The sequence below is a fragment of the Montipora capricornis genome, chromosome 8, assembly GCF_036669925.1.
Source record: "Montipora capricornis isolate CH-2021 chromosome 8, ASM3666992v2, whole genome shotgun sequence".
NCBI classification, from domain to species: Eukaryota; Metazoa; Cnidaria; class Anthozoa; order Scleractinia; family Acroporidae; genus Montipora; species Montipora capricornis.
Genome location: NC_090890.1, coordinates 18,488,585 through 18,503,584, shown reverse-complemented (window position 1 = coordinate 18,503,584; position 15,000 = coordinate 18,488,585). Strand labels below are relative to the sequence as shown.

General features: G+C 41.4%; 1 protein-coding gene across 2 annotated transcripts in view; it reads right to left on the bottom strand.

The window, feature by feature from the left end:
* Positions 1-1,290: 1,290 nt before the first annotated feature.
* LOC138060156 (uncharacterized) overlaps positions 1,291-15,000 on the bottom strand; it is a 79,401-nt gene continuing 65,691 nt past the window's right edge. For both annotated transcript variants that reach the window (XM_068905875.1, XM_068905872.1), the window contains 2 exons: positions 14,094-14,256; positions 1,291-2,113 (listed from right to left, as the gene is read on the bottom strand). In XM_068905875.1, coding sequence (XP_068761976.1) covers positions 1,866-2,113; positions 14,094-14,256 — 411 coding nt within the window. In that variant the 3' untranslated portion in view covers positions 1,291-1,865. The remainder of the gene's footprint in view (positions 2,114-14,093; positions 14,257-15,000) is intronic.

The window sequence follows — 15,000 nt, the reverse complement described above, 5'->3', positions numbered from 1 at the left end:
CTAATCCAAGTTTTTTAGCTACTCTGGCGGATTGGGAGTTTAGTTGGTCTATAACTTTGGGGCATGACTTTTTGTATGTTTTCGTTACATTCTCGGTAATCAGCTTCTCATAGGTTGCAGTGTTCATTGAATAATAATTTGTAGTCTTGTCAGCAGGAATAAGTAGATTATTTGGTTTCTTGATTTTTGTTTCGATGTCGGTGTATAATGTTCTCTGGAAATTGCATTTGGAGGCGTTGTCATCAAATTCAATGTTATGAATTAGTTTTAACATACCTTCTTCGAAAGGAATCAGTTCATGTCATTGACGTCATTTCAATTTTACGTCACGTCACGTCACGTCACGTCACGTCATTTCATTATATATATATATATATATATATATATATATAAATTGAAAGATTAAAGAGGACGCATCGATTCTCTGTTACTCTGAGTTTCGCGCCTAAGCGCTCGTCAGACAGAAAGTTCTGTCTGACGAGCGCTTAGGCGCGAAACTCAGAGTAACAGAGAATCGATGCGTCCTCTTTAATCTTTCAATTTATGTATACTTAGCTCTGCTACCACAGCATTGAGCACTTTATGCCAAGGTTGACTCGACCTCCACATTTATATATATATATATATATATTTATATATATATATATATATATATATATATATATATAAATCACCTCTTCGATGGCTGTGTTGCCAGCATGGTTGTCCTGGTGGTGTAGTGGTGATCACACCCGACTAGTAATGGGGGGACGTGGGTTCAAATCCCGCTCAGGGCAAATTTTCTTTCAAAACATTTATTCAATTAAAAGTATGATTATTTGGGGTGTGCATTGTCAGGGTTTCTCTCCTACACTCTCTATAAAATGAAATTAGCCTGTATCCTTCGAGGATCCTTCCTTGTCATCCCCTAAGTTGACTACGGTCGTGGTTCATTAACTTGACCCTTAGATTTCAAGTGGAGTATAGGCTCCCCTACCTTGTCACCTTGAAAGAAAATTTCTCAGGAGGCCCACGCCCTAACCACGTAAATCACCTCTTCGATGGCTGTGTTGCCAGCATGGTTGTCCTGGTGGTGTAGTGGTGATCACACCCGACTAGTAATGGGGGGACGTGGGTTCAAATCCCGCTCAGGGCAAATTTTCTTTCAAAACATTTATTCAATTATATATATATTTAGCTGTACATAGAAGCAATTCAATGTAAACTCTCATTGTACCTGAAGAAGGCTGGTTTGGCCAGCCAAAATATAGTACACCACTAAAATCAAATCTACGTTGTATCGATTCTTGCTTAAAATATTTAGTTTGTCAACTTGAAATAACGCCGATCAGATAAAGCCACTGATCCAACGTACACCGACAGGAAAATTGTCCACGGTTGCTTGCTTCAAAACTCTGGAATTAACTGGAACCCTGCAGTTCAATACCACCCAATTCAGTGCCTTCTGTTTTTGTGTAACACGTACCGCAGTCAACCCAGTGTACGCTTTTTTTAGAGCGTCTTGTTGGTTTTGATCTGGCAATGGGTTCTTGCTAACAGCTCTCACATCCTTCTGAGCTACCATGAGGAGTACAAAAAAATTTTGATTTGTGATTGAAATTATAATTTAAAATACCCGTGCGTCGTGCTTCATTCGATTTCCAAACGGCCTGCGGCCTCGTGGTTTACATGATTTCTTGCGTTTGGAAATGCACTCGCACTCGTTTTTGAAATATTGCTCAGTACAAACACTTGCATTACATGTACATGTAAGGAAAACAAAAGTGGAATATCATTATCATAAGGCCTTCGCAGCTTTATATTTGTCACTTGAAAATGGGAAATAAACTTTTCATTGTTAAGTTAAGAAGAAATTGTAGAAAGAGTTATATTTTTTCAGTAACAAAGGGTAAGCCTGTGCTCCCAGCCTGTTCTTGTTGATGTCGCTCTAACATAGCATCACGCCTTCCTTTCCAGTGTTTCTGAAAGTTATCCAGTTCTTGATCCATCTTAACTACCTCCATACTTTGCTTGGAGAAAAGTTGTTCTGAGGGTTCTTGGCCAAACAAAAGTCTTGGGATAGGCTGGGTGTCCACATTTTCAGGTGAAACAGGAGCACTGTCAAGGGTGACTTCTGTAAATAGAAACACGTAACATAGTACCTTGAGGGAATTTGATCGTCGGCTATCAAATTCCGTCGAGGCATGTAACTCCTGGATTAAAACTGTTTTTATTTTGCATGACATAGTAGGTGAGTTTGTCAGCGGTAATAATTTTGCTATTTTTCTTACTTAGCAGGTTAAATAGATGGTTTCTAGAGAGCCATTAGTTGAGAAAGAAAAAGTAGCGCTGGGACTGATTTATCCTAGACGAAGCTTACTAGATCACAGCTTTTCCACACGAACAGACATTCACCAGAGATGACAAAAGTTTTAGAGTGATTCCCTGGTTTTCCATTGCGCAACCCTACTGCGCATAATTTCTTGCGTCATTGGCGCACGCAGTAGTGCGAGGACATTGATAAAATGATGGATTTTCATTGACGCCAAGCTTAATCCGTCAAGGAATGGCTATTTTCTCCTGAACGAGTACGGTGACGCCCATTTTTTATTTAATATATTTGCTGAGGACGGTGTTTTCATGAAGAAGTGAAAAAATTAGCAAAAATCTCTGGCCGAAGTATTTTGGCAAATTTCATAAAATTGTACGGAAGGAGCCATTCAAATACCTTTTTTAGGTACGTACTTGAATTAACCATGGAATGACACCACGCTCTGCTTTACATCTTGGAGTTCATTCATAAAATCGAGCTACATTTGTCCAACATTGGGGATGCGCGGCAATTATCAACGCTTAAGTAGCTCAAATAGCCGTGTTCTTTAGCATCGCACCATGGGAACGAGCACGGTGACCCCCTATTTTTATTACATTTTCAGTGCGAAGTCCGAAGGACGGAGAACTATTAGGTTTAGAACGGGACATGATATCTCAAGTAAGCAGAATAATATTTCGTAAACCAAAATTCCGTCGTCAGATGTCAATATTCGAAAGGGTCGAACACAATATAATGCCCTACTTGACGCAAAATAAGAGGTTGAAAATTCTTCGAATTCTCTGGTGGGTAAGTATCTCAAAATATTTTATCTAGGGGTAGGTGAGTCTACTGGCCTTTTGAGAACAAACTGGGAAACTACTCCCCCAAAGATGGGCAATATCCGAGTCGTCGACGGGAAGAGAAGGTAAGTCGCGTGTCTCCTTCTTAACGGATCAGTCCGCCATTTTGATTTCGCTTTGCTGTGGAAGTTGGACCGACGCTTTTTATCGCGCTCACTCGCTAACCACAAACATTATAGAGCTATCCATACAAAATCGAACAAAGGACCTTTCGCGATGGACAAAGATCCACTCTAATTTGTTCTTGAGCGTTTCTGTTTTGGTAAGATTTTTGTCTGTCACAAAAAATGAACTCCACATAGCACTCTTATTTTGAAACATAAAAATTCTTTGACTTGGGCCATTTCAGTTTCAATAAGAATAAAAAAACAACAGCGGTTACAAATATTTGCTTGAACTGCATAACTTTTTATACACTTAACGTTTATACATCATCATTTAAAGATAAATTTAAATTCAAAAATACAACTGAACGGACTGGGAACTAACGAAATTGATTGGCATAAAACGACAAGAAAGATGCTACTACTAGGGATAAAAATCCTCACTACCAACGTTTTCATTTTAAGGCTGGATTTAAATCACGGATAAACAGAGACTCTTAAATTTTACAATGCATGTCTAATCGACCAGTTGCTAAAATTTCAAAATGATCCCACTTTATTCTGTGGTTGGTTAAGAAAACATGATCAGCAATTGCAGATTCGTGACAATTTGTTGTTAAAGCTTTAAAATGTTCTGTGTTTCTGTCAATTTAGCAACTGGTCGATCAGACATGCATTGCAAGATTAGAGTCTCTGTTTATCCGTGATTTAAAACACGCCTTAAATGAAAACGTTGGCAGTGAGAAGCTTCATCTCTAATATATAGATTTAGCTAAGCCTAAAAGCGGAGCTCCCTGGTTATTTATTCTTACTGCCTTTAGGGTAAGTGAAAATAAAAAGTTTTGAATTGTCCGCGTTTTGATGTCTCTGGTTGCTGCTTTAATAATTCAATCATTTTCTTTGCTTTCTTCTATAGAAAAATTAATTGCCTGACTGGTGAATTCCACAGTAAATTTTACGCTAAAAACCGATATCGCATGAATCACGAAGCGATGAGTACGATATCGGTTTTTGAGTAAAATTTACTTTGGATTTCATCAGTTTGGCAATGAATTTTTCTTAAACCCTCAGCGAGCGAATGGAAAAGGGAAAAAAACAATTCAGAGTCAACTGTCAATAGCCAGCAATAGCGCTAAAATTAGAAGCCATTAAAAAAAACGTTTTTAGTTCAAGGTCAAAGAAGAGTTTTACTGAAGTACTTTATTCCACTTTATCTCTGAAAACGAGATCATCCGTATTTTGATGTATTTCATTGAAACACGCCAGGTTGGCTTGGAACAAGAATCGGCAAAATGCTGCAATGCAACCAAGAAAGAACGAACTTCAAACAAGATCCACTCCAACACTTAACGTTTAGGTGCTTTAAACAAACTTCTGAAAGCTAGTGATATTTCCCCCTAATTTACTCATTGCGATTACGTGTTTATAGCATAGGGCAAAATGTTCTTGTCACTGTCGAGGCACAACGAAAATAAAGCAATTGTTCGCTCGCATTTTAGAGCAAAACAAACAAACAAATCAACTTTTTTTTATGTCCAAAATAGTGCAGATAATTGAAGATTATGCAAAGGCTGCTTGCAGTCTGCAGTATAATTATAATTGTACGAATAATAGGAGGCGAGATATAACAATGTAAAATGCCCTTCATTTGCTTCAATGACAGCATTTTTAAAACTCATAAATCTGAAAGGTCAGCTTAAAATTCAAAACAAGGCCACACTGCCCATATGCGCCGGCGCCCTTTAACAACCTCGCCTTTTTTTGGAGCATAACAACTGGTGGCTAACAATCCGAAAAGAAATTAGAACATCAACATTAATATACATAAATGGGAAAGTGTTGGGAGGGAATTTACATTGTTATATCTTGCCTCCTATTATTCGTACAATTATAATTATACTGCAGGCTGCAAGCAGCCTTTGCATAATCTTCAATTGTACATCATAATTACTCGTCTCGATATAACAATGTATGTTCAAAACTTCAAGATCCTTGCTGAACTGCAGCGCTAGATAAAACAGAGCGATCAACACGAGCGTTCCAAACCGGACGGTAATAAAACTGTTTGAAAGTGGTCTCCTTGGTCCAGTCAGATAGACGGACTATTTTTGAAATAGAGATGCCTGCTCTTAATGCTGCAGAGGTAGCTGCTCCACGCGTGGAGTGAGCCTTGAACACTTGACTGTCAATACCAGCTTCCAACAGACAATTCTTAACCCAATGAGAAAGGGTAGCAGAACTCACAGGCTTATGTGGGTTATTAACCGAGAGAAATAACTTGTTTGGTTCAGAAACTGATTCTGGCCTAAAAGCCCGTGTTCGCATTTCATACTCGCTAAGACATGAACATGGACAAAGCAACTTATTTTCTGGGAAACAAGAATGAAAGGAGGTCTTTAAAGGTTTTCCAACCCGAAGCGTTTTAGGAAGTTCTGGGAGATTAAAAGAAACACTTCAGGGTGAAAACGTTTGAGCCGTAAATTATGGGCTACTAATTCTGAGCCCCTTTCTGCAGAAGTAATAGCGAGCAAAAATGCTAGCTTTCTGCTAAGTTGCTTTAATGAGAGTTTCTCATAAGGACCCAAGCTTTCCAAATAACTCGTACCTGCGCTAACATCTCATGTATATGTGTATCTCGGTGTTGGTGGACGGGAATTGAAAATCTCTTTTAATAGCTGAACTACAAGGGGATGCTCTCCAACATTGTAACCTTCAATTTGAGGGTGTGTTGCAGACAGAGCTGAGCGATAGACATTCAAAGTACGATACTCCAGGCCTGCCTCAAATTGACTGGCCAGGAAGTTTAACACTGAATATAAAGACGTTGGAAGGGGTTGACTTGTCGTTCACAACATCAACAAGTCCACTTTCTCCAGGCTGAAGAATACGTTTCTGTTCTGGTTCTCCATAATAATATTTAATAATATTTCTTAGGCGCAAATTAACATGTGAATATGATCAAATGTAAAAACTAAGATTAAAAAACAAGTTAAAAAAGTTAAAAAGTAGTTATTTACAATTCTGGTTTATATTGTGGTGTGAAGGTGAAGAGCGCTCAAGGGTAAGCTGCTCTAAATAAAAATGTCTTTAATTTAGACTTAAAACGCTCAAAATTTTCCTCCTCCCGTATTTCACTCGGCAAGTTGTTCTCAAGTGCTGGCACAGCAGCAGTGAAAGCCCTGTCACCGAGTGTTTTCTCAGTTTTTGTGGACAGAGGTGCTAACAAAAGTTCAGAATTAGACCGGAGACCATAAGTGGAAGGATTCTTAATATGCATAAGATTACATATATACTTAGGTGCATGACCATGTATGGCCGTGAAAGTTATTATTAAAATCTTAAAATCAATTCTGAATTGAACTGGTAACCAATGTAGGGAGTATAAAACGGGAGTTACGTGGCTAAAGCGCGGAATTGAACAAATCAGCCTAGCCGCAGCATTTTGCACTCGTTGCAGCTTATTGATGTGAGTGACCGGTAAACCAAAAAGAAGACTGTTACAATAATCAATGCGTCCCATTATGAAAGCATGCACTAGTACCTTGGTGGACGTCATCGTGAGAAATTTCCTAATACGTCTTATATTATGTAAATGATAAAATGCAGCCTTGCATGTCTTAGCAATGTGCGTCACTAAGCTGAGGTTGGTATCAAACCAAGTTCGAAGACTTCTCGCAACAGAAGAAGGAGCAACGCTGACATCACCGACTGATAACTTAACTCGATATGAACTTTGCTACGCTGTTGTCTTGTACCGATTATTAAGAATTCAGTTTTGTCGTCGTTTAACTTTAACTTGTCAGTAATCATCCATGCTCTGATTGCCTTTATGCAGAGTTCCATCACTTTAATTGCTTCAGATTGACTTGATGAGGTGTTAGGATTGAAGGACAAGTAGAGCTGTGTAGCGTCAGCATATGCGTGTGCTACAGGGAGATGATGTTTTATCACCTCAAATAACTTGCTAGAATAGATGGTAAATAGCAGAGGTCCCAGACATGAACCCTGAGGAACACCATATGGTAGCTTGATACTGTCAGAAAGACAGCCTCCTGAAAAGACGCGTTGTGATCGGTAGGAAAGGTACGACCCAAACCACTTCAGAGCCGTTCCTGTGATGCCAAAACTCGAATGTAGACGATGAAGTAAGATTTTGTGGTCTACCGTATCAAAAGCCGCACTGAGATCTAAAAGAACTAAAAGTGTCACGTGCTGGCGGTTCATATTCATTAGTATGTCATTCTGGACTTTTAGGAGTGCAGTCTCGGTACTGTGGCCTTTTCTATATGCAGACTGAAACAGAGGATATAGGCCAAGATCAAGAGAAAATGAGGGGACAGAGACGGAGGCTCAGGGCGTTGGCCGGGATATGTCATGTCCACGAAAGTTATTTTTAGACGAGCAGAAGTCTTTGTTCTAGCGGAAGTCTGTCTTCCAAGACGTCCGCATGCAGTCTTGCCTCGCTCTTAGGTTCTTAGTGAAAAGAGAAAATGACGGCGCACGTGGAAGGCTGATGAATATTTATTTTCTTTCAAGCATCGGACCGAGGTAGGCCAGCATGCGGACGTCTCGCAAGACTTCTGCTCGTCTAAAAATAACTTTGGTGGACATGACATATCCCAAGTGCTGGACCGGGAGCCTCCCTCTCTGTCCCCTCATTTTCTCTTGTCAAGATCCATCATTCGATTATATGTTTGGTCAAATACAGCACGTTCTGTCAGTTTTGATAGAAATTGAAGATTACTCACGGGTCGTAAGTTTTTGACAACCGGATCAAGGCCAGCCTTCTTTAAAAGAGGGCGCACAAGGGCTTCCTTCCACTCAGCAGGGAAGTAGCCTGAGGACAGCGATGAATTCACTATGCGCGTGATGACAGGAAGGAGCACATCGAGACAACCGATGACCAGTGATGTTGGCATAGGGTCGATTAGGCAAGACTTCTTAGCTGACTTCTTGATGAGAGTACTTACATCACTTTCAGTAAGAGGGCAGAAGGAGCTTAAAGATAAGCATGTGCATAGATAATTCTGGACAAAGTAGCGTTATAGTTACATAAAAGCGCGTCAACTCCCTCCGGGGCGAAATTAGATAATTCTTCAGGTTGTTTTTGACATAATTCAGAGGCAGCTAAGTCATTTTTGAGTGAATCCATGTCCACTGATTGAAGTTTCCCGTAAGTGACCACCTTAGTAGTCACAGCTGGCAAAGACGCGATGCATGGTCCGAAATAAAGCGACCAGTTTGTGGTGCATCCTGGACAATTTGATCGGAGTATCGGGTGATAATGAGATCCAGTGTGTGTCCGTGAACATGGGTAGGCTGGCTGACGTGTTGCCGAAGACCAAAAGACTCCAAGAGATCGAGTAGCTTGAGAGACAGATGGTGACGTAACAATCCACTAGGAGAATTCAAACGAAGCCCTTTCTCCCGCGTCAACTTTCTTAATGCCCAATGAACTCCGATATACTAGTCCTGTTCCACCACCACGACGTCCAAGGCGGGGGTGGTCTATAAACTTGTACCCGTCAAGGCACAATTCCGCCCGTACAGCCGCATCATCGGCGCTCAGCCAAGTCTCCGTAATAGCAAAAAGATCAGCTTTACAATCGCAAACATAGTCCACGATGTCAGCGCTCTTGTTTTTGACCGAACGAGCATTGAATGTGCGTAATTTCATTGGGTAATGATGTCCATTCAGTCTGGTGGAACAATTGGTGTTAATTAAGTTTCCAAGATTGCGAGATGGCTATGTGTCGGTGATCACTGCGTGTTGAAACAACAACTGCTATGCACTTACCAGTGGGACCAGGATTCAACTTAAACACAAGATCTCCAATTAACAGAGCATGAAAAGAAGCTCTTGTATTGGAATAATAAGCACATGGACGTTTATGCCTTCTGATTTTTCGTTGCCTTTGTGATGCAGGCCAAGGAGTCATATACGTTGACACCAACGCTTCATTAATCTGTGTGATTGCAGCATTCCATGACCCGGAAGACAATGGTTGATTACCGGCAAAATTGTTGCTATTGTTAACATAGCAGACGATGATATTCATGGAACCAAGAGAGAGCGATGGCAAAACAGAAGAAACTGGATTTTCTGTCATAAAAATCTGATTTCCCGAGCCCAAAAAGCTCCTGGACATGCACAGATATGTTGCAACTGGTCTGCCATTTTCGTAGTCTTGAAATAAACATCTTGGAAGGAGAAAAAACGGTAGAATAGCGCAGATCAAGAAAACGCGTCCAAGCCTCATTATGCATTACCATGCAGCCAGAAGCAGTCTTTGAGTTGGCTGTGAAACTGTTGAACCTTCATATCGACTCCTGAGACTAGCCATGCGGCTAGTTGAAGGTGGACAAGAGGATGTAGATCGTTCCCTTTGTCAGCAGTCCTGGGAAGGATGGGAGTAACATGGGATTGTCTACCGACAATTCTAGTAACAACGGGTACCACGGTTGAGTTTCCCATACTGGAGCCACAATTGTCAACTGAGAGACTGACTGCCGCAGAACATGCCTCAGACACCGCCCTATTAGGGCAAAGGGAGGAAATGCATATCCCCTGCGCTGGCTCCAATCCAGAGTAAAGGCATCCATTGCCTCTGCCTCTGGATCAGGCTTCCAGCTCACAAACCTGGGTAGTTGTGCTGTCAGTCTGCTTGCAAAAAGATCTGTTGTGAAGGGGCCCGACTTGTTGTTGATCCCCTGAAAGGTGCACGGATCCAGTTGCCAGTCGCTGGTATCTGGACGAGCCCGGGATTTGAAATCGGCCACAATGTTTAATCATCCGGGCAATTGGTGTGGTTCGACTGTTATGGACCGTTCTAGACACCATTGCCAAAGGTCGAAGGCTAGGCTTGACAGGACCACTGATGTGGGCCCACCCATTTCGTTTATATAACTTATTGCTGTTGTATTGTCCATTATTAGTTTTACATGGATATTGCACTTGTTTCTTAGGAATGATTCCAGGGCAAACCCGCCTGCTAGAATGTCTAGACAGTTTATGTGTAATAACCTTTCTGACTGAGACCGAAGGCCTCTGGTCTGAAAATTTCCACAGCATGCTCCCCATCCCATTGTGGAAGCATCTGTCTCGATTGTCAATTGAGGAGGGCTCTGTAAAATTGCTCTCCCGTTCCAAGCAGAAAGATGGTCTCTCCACCATTTAAGTTATTCGAGTGCTTCTGTAGTCGAGCATACTTGGGACTCGTAGGCCCATGAAGAGCTAGACCACGCTTTTTGACTGCTTGGATGTGACGGTAATGAAGGGGTGCTGGGAATACTGCCTGGATCGAAGCACTTAGTTTCCCTAGGAGCCGAGCGAGCTTTCTTATCGTGATATCTGGATTTTCCAGAACTTTCTGACACTCTTTTCTGATACCTTTTACTTTGTCCAATGGAAGGCTATATTTATACGGAAACCCAGAAACTCCATTGACTGTGTAGGGTTTAGTTGGGATTTTGGTAATTCCGCACAAATCCTAACATTTTTAGAAGATGATACGACAGAGTTTCTTTGGTAGAGGCCATCAGTAAAAAATCGTCCAAATAAATTATTAGACGAATTCCCTGCCTCCTTAACAGGCCTATCACCGGTTTCAGAATCTTGGTCAAGCCCCTGGGGGCACTTTCTATTCCAAATGGGAGAAACCTGAGGGACTTTTGATGGCCTTTCCAAATTGGAACTGTAAAGTAGGCGTCCTTCAAGTCGATCTTCGCCATGAAATCGTTTGGTTTTAGTAGGTCTCTGAGCATATGTATGCCCTCCATTTTGAAATGACCGTATTTTATAAATTGATTTAACAGGCGGAGGTTAAAGGCTGGTCTTTGTCCGCCTACAATTTTGGGGATCACAAACAGGTTGCTGACAAATCCTGTGTTGTAATCGTGTTCTGAAACCAGATGGAATACCTGTTTTTGAATTAGCCCTCCTCATTCTTTGTCTATCAAAAGTTCGTCCTCTACAGACACTTGGTGAGAGGGAAGAAAATCCTGGTGTGGTGTGATTGTAAAGGGGATATGGTACCCTGACATAACTGAAAGTACCCAAGGGTCGTCTGTAACTACTTGCCAGTTTTCTACAAAGAAGTGTAATCGACCTGCTATAGGCAGGTGGTTGGCCTCTACCGAAGAAAGGCCTAAACTGCTCAAAAACAACTTTACTTTTGGAAAAGTTAAGTTCTCTTTAACTGGTAACATATCAGTATCTGACTGGTTTGCGACTACAACTGGAAACTTTGGGGTGGAACAGAGTTCTGACCTGGTTGAGCAGTCGGGAATTTGCCCCTGCTCTGGCCCGGCCTCTGAAATATGAGCTTCTCCCTTTGCTTGGGAAGCCTGGTTGGTGATTTGACCATCTTCTAGGAAATTGATCCCCTCGCCCTGGCCTGAATTGGGAGGAGGTCCCTCTCCGAAAAAACTGCATGTTTGACTTCCTGGAGCCCGCCTTAGAAAGGATCTTCACCGTTTCATTCCTTTTCTTCACCTTTTCTTCAAAGGATGGACCAAACAGGTTTTTTCCTGCATCCGGGAATGGCTCAGAAGCTAAGGAGCTCATTTTGAGGGTTCCGCTTATCCAACACTTGTTTCCTTCTTTGAACTTTATACTGGGCATTCGCAGACCCCAGTGAAGTGATGGCCTTGGAAAAACATGTATACAGGCCATCTACATCTTGTGTTGGTAAAGTAATGGAACCTGAATCATCCTCGTTTTCCTGCCATGGGGAGATGTGTTCAAAGGCCATGTTTAATGGGCCAACAATATCCAAGAGCTGGTCTTGGTGTTTCTTTGCTTCTTTATCAACTCCTTTTGCTGCAGTAACAAGGGAGCCTAAATAGTCGTCAAGAACTGGAGTAAATACTGACTCCACATTGGGACAAGGGCGGGTCACTGTTTTCAACATGACCCTTATTTAAGCCTTGTGTTGACCCGGCGGCTGACCGGACAGATAAAGAAGCATTTGAGCCTTGTCTTGACCCGGTGGCTAACCGGGAAAGAGAGTTTGGTCGAGGTTTTTCTTTGCTAGTGTTTCGTGAATCATATTGGGCAGCATCTCCGTTAATTGGCGCTGAATCGCTTGTGAAATAACATCTGCTGTATTATCTCCCTCAGAAATCATAGATTTACCTTGAGATGACTCAGGATTCTTCTCGATTACCTGGATATCAGCCCCCGAAGACTCTTTATTTGTTGCTGCCATGTTGAGCAAAGCAAAAAGGCGAGGCTGCTAAATGGCGCCGGCGCATATGGGCAGGGTGGACTCGTTTGGAATTTTAAGCTGATCTTTCAGATTTGTGAGTTTTAAAAATGCTGTCGTTGAAGCACATGAAGGGCATTTTCATTGCTCTATCGAGACGACTATTATGATGTACAATTGTTATTTAATTCCAGTTGACGATAAAAATTCGATTTTCATTCCTGAACAAAGGAAGAACCGATTAAACCACCTTTTAAAAATACGCAACTTGAACTGACAAAATTTGTTTTTATGGCTTCTAATTTTAGCGTGATTCCTATTCGCTGGCTATTGACGAGTTGACTCTGAAATGGCTTTTTTCCCTTTCCATTCACTCGCTGAGGGTGTGCTTGTCTTCTTTTAAAACGCATGTGGTTCAAGAAAAATTTTATTGCCAAACTGGTGAATTCCAAAGTAAATTTCACTCGAAAAAGCGATATCGTACTCATCGCTTCGTGATTCTGTAGAAGAAAGCAAAGAAAATGCTTTAATCATTAAAGCAGCAACCGGAAACATCAAAACGCGTTTTTTGTGAAGTATCTTCTTCCCTTAAGTATGAGCTATTAGTGGTACTCTGTTTTGTCGTTGTCGTTCTCTTTCGCTCTCCTTTCGTCTCTGTTCTAGACATAGGTCCTCCAGGCATCATGTAACCTTATCAGAGCTTCTAAAGATATGCCAAAAATTGCCATACAGAGACAAAACCAGCTCTAAGCAAATTAAAAATAAACACTCAGCTTTAAGTTTATATCCATCCGATGCTTGCAATTAACTTGAATAACAGCGTAGCCACCAGTGTGGACCACTGCTATCATAATATGTCAAACTGGATTGAAACCAGCGAAAAATGCAGAAAGAAAACATCTTCCAAACCGTTTTCCACATGAACACGAAAAGCGTTGACTGTGTAAGAACTATAGTTGATGTAGTATGGCCGTGTAGCTTGCGTCGAGCCACAGAAAGCGCGCGAAAAAAAGAAGGTTCGTTTATGTTTAGGTGAGTTCACCTGGGTTGATCCAGCAATCCAATCGAAAACTAGTACCTGGTCAGCGGTCAACTTAAAAAAAAGCTGTTCTCGGCGAGCTCTAAGCTTGGGCCCGCGATATGGTCAGGTGATACTGGTCAGCGGATACCTTGTTTTGACAGGTGTCAATTGATCAAAACATGGCTGTCCAATATCAAAGATGTATACTAGAAACTAGCATGCTACTGGCCACATTGGCATACATGGAGGGGTGGACGTACGTACGTACGGACGGTCGATCATGTCATAGCAATAAAACCAAGATTCTCGCATTGATGGGTTGCCATATTTTCTTTACAATGGTGTTATGCGCGCGCGGGAAAAAAGCGCGCGCGGAACTCCGCTATTAAATTTGAACGACTGCTCCAATACCGAGAGGTCACTACTATTTCTAAAAGAGCTGCGCAAGGAGCTGCTGAGTGACCATTTGCAAGGTAAGATTTACACTAAAGACTGAATATAGCGAAGATATCTTTTTACAAACATTGACGTCAAATATCTTTTGATATTCAAATCCAAACTTGTGGCTTCAAGGTGATAAATTATCTTTCTCATGGTTATTTTTTTCACCTGACTGTCCACGATAGGCTTTGCGTTGCCTTATCATTTTCTTGTACATCTCCCAGCCAAACCCGGCAGCAATCGTAGCTAAAAACAACGAAAGGCCGCTGTACACTGTAATGCTGAATATTCCTCCGCTTCCAAAGTAATCCTCTGCTACACTTGTCTTTTTCTGTTACAAAAAAAAAATTCAAAGTGAAAACCAATATGACCAAGACTCTATCCTGTGGCATGGGAATGTACGTAAGTATTTGATCATAACAACTTTGCGGGGATGGGTAAATTATGTAAATACGGCAAGGAATAAAAGTTCAAACGACATCAAGCGACCTTGATGTCAAAAGTCTGCCGAAAATCATTTAAAGCAATAAAAACCACCAAAGAGCTATTTTACCTTTCTATCTAAAGCAAAAAAAGTTTGCTGTTTTCCTCTGTAAACCCAGAAATGGATTTTTTTCCATGCCAATGGTTACAGGAGACATGGGCTAAATCTTCGTTTGACTTATCCAGAAGCTTTCTTTTATAGGTAAAGCAGTTTGTGCCATTAAATCACAAAACGATTCTTGCCACTCATAAGATGCATCACGAGCCAAACTAGGGGCCCTAGTCGCACGCGCTCGATTTCTGTCAATGGCGCAGTATTTGCCAGGGGCACCTACTGAAACAAGCCATTTTTTTCCATATTCATCAAAATATATCACGGCTGTTTAATAAACAAAAAATTAGCTTTTTCCGAGCAATTTCTCTACTTGCTGTGAAATTTTTATCTGCTCCGCACTCCCAGCAGAAAAGGACTACAAATTCCGTTTGCCTGCAGGGCCGGGCGAAAGTTTCCCAGCCAGCAAGCATAATAACAACATTTCAATGCATTGTACGCCAAAATGGGCGTGGCAACAGACCTCGGATTTACTGTTCA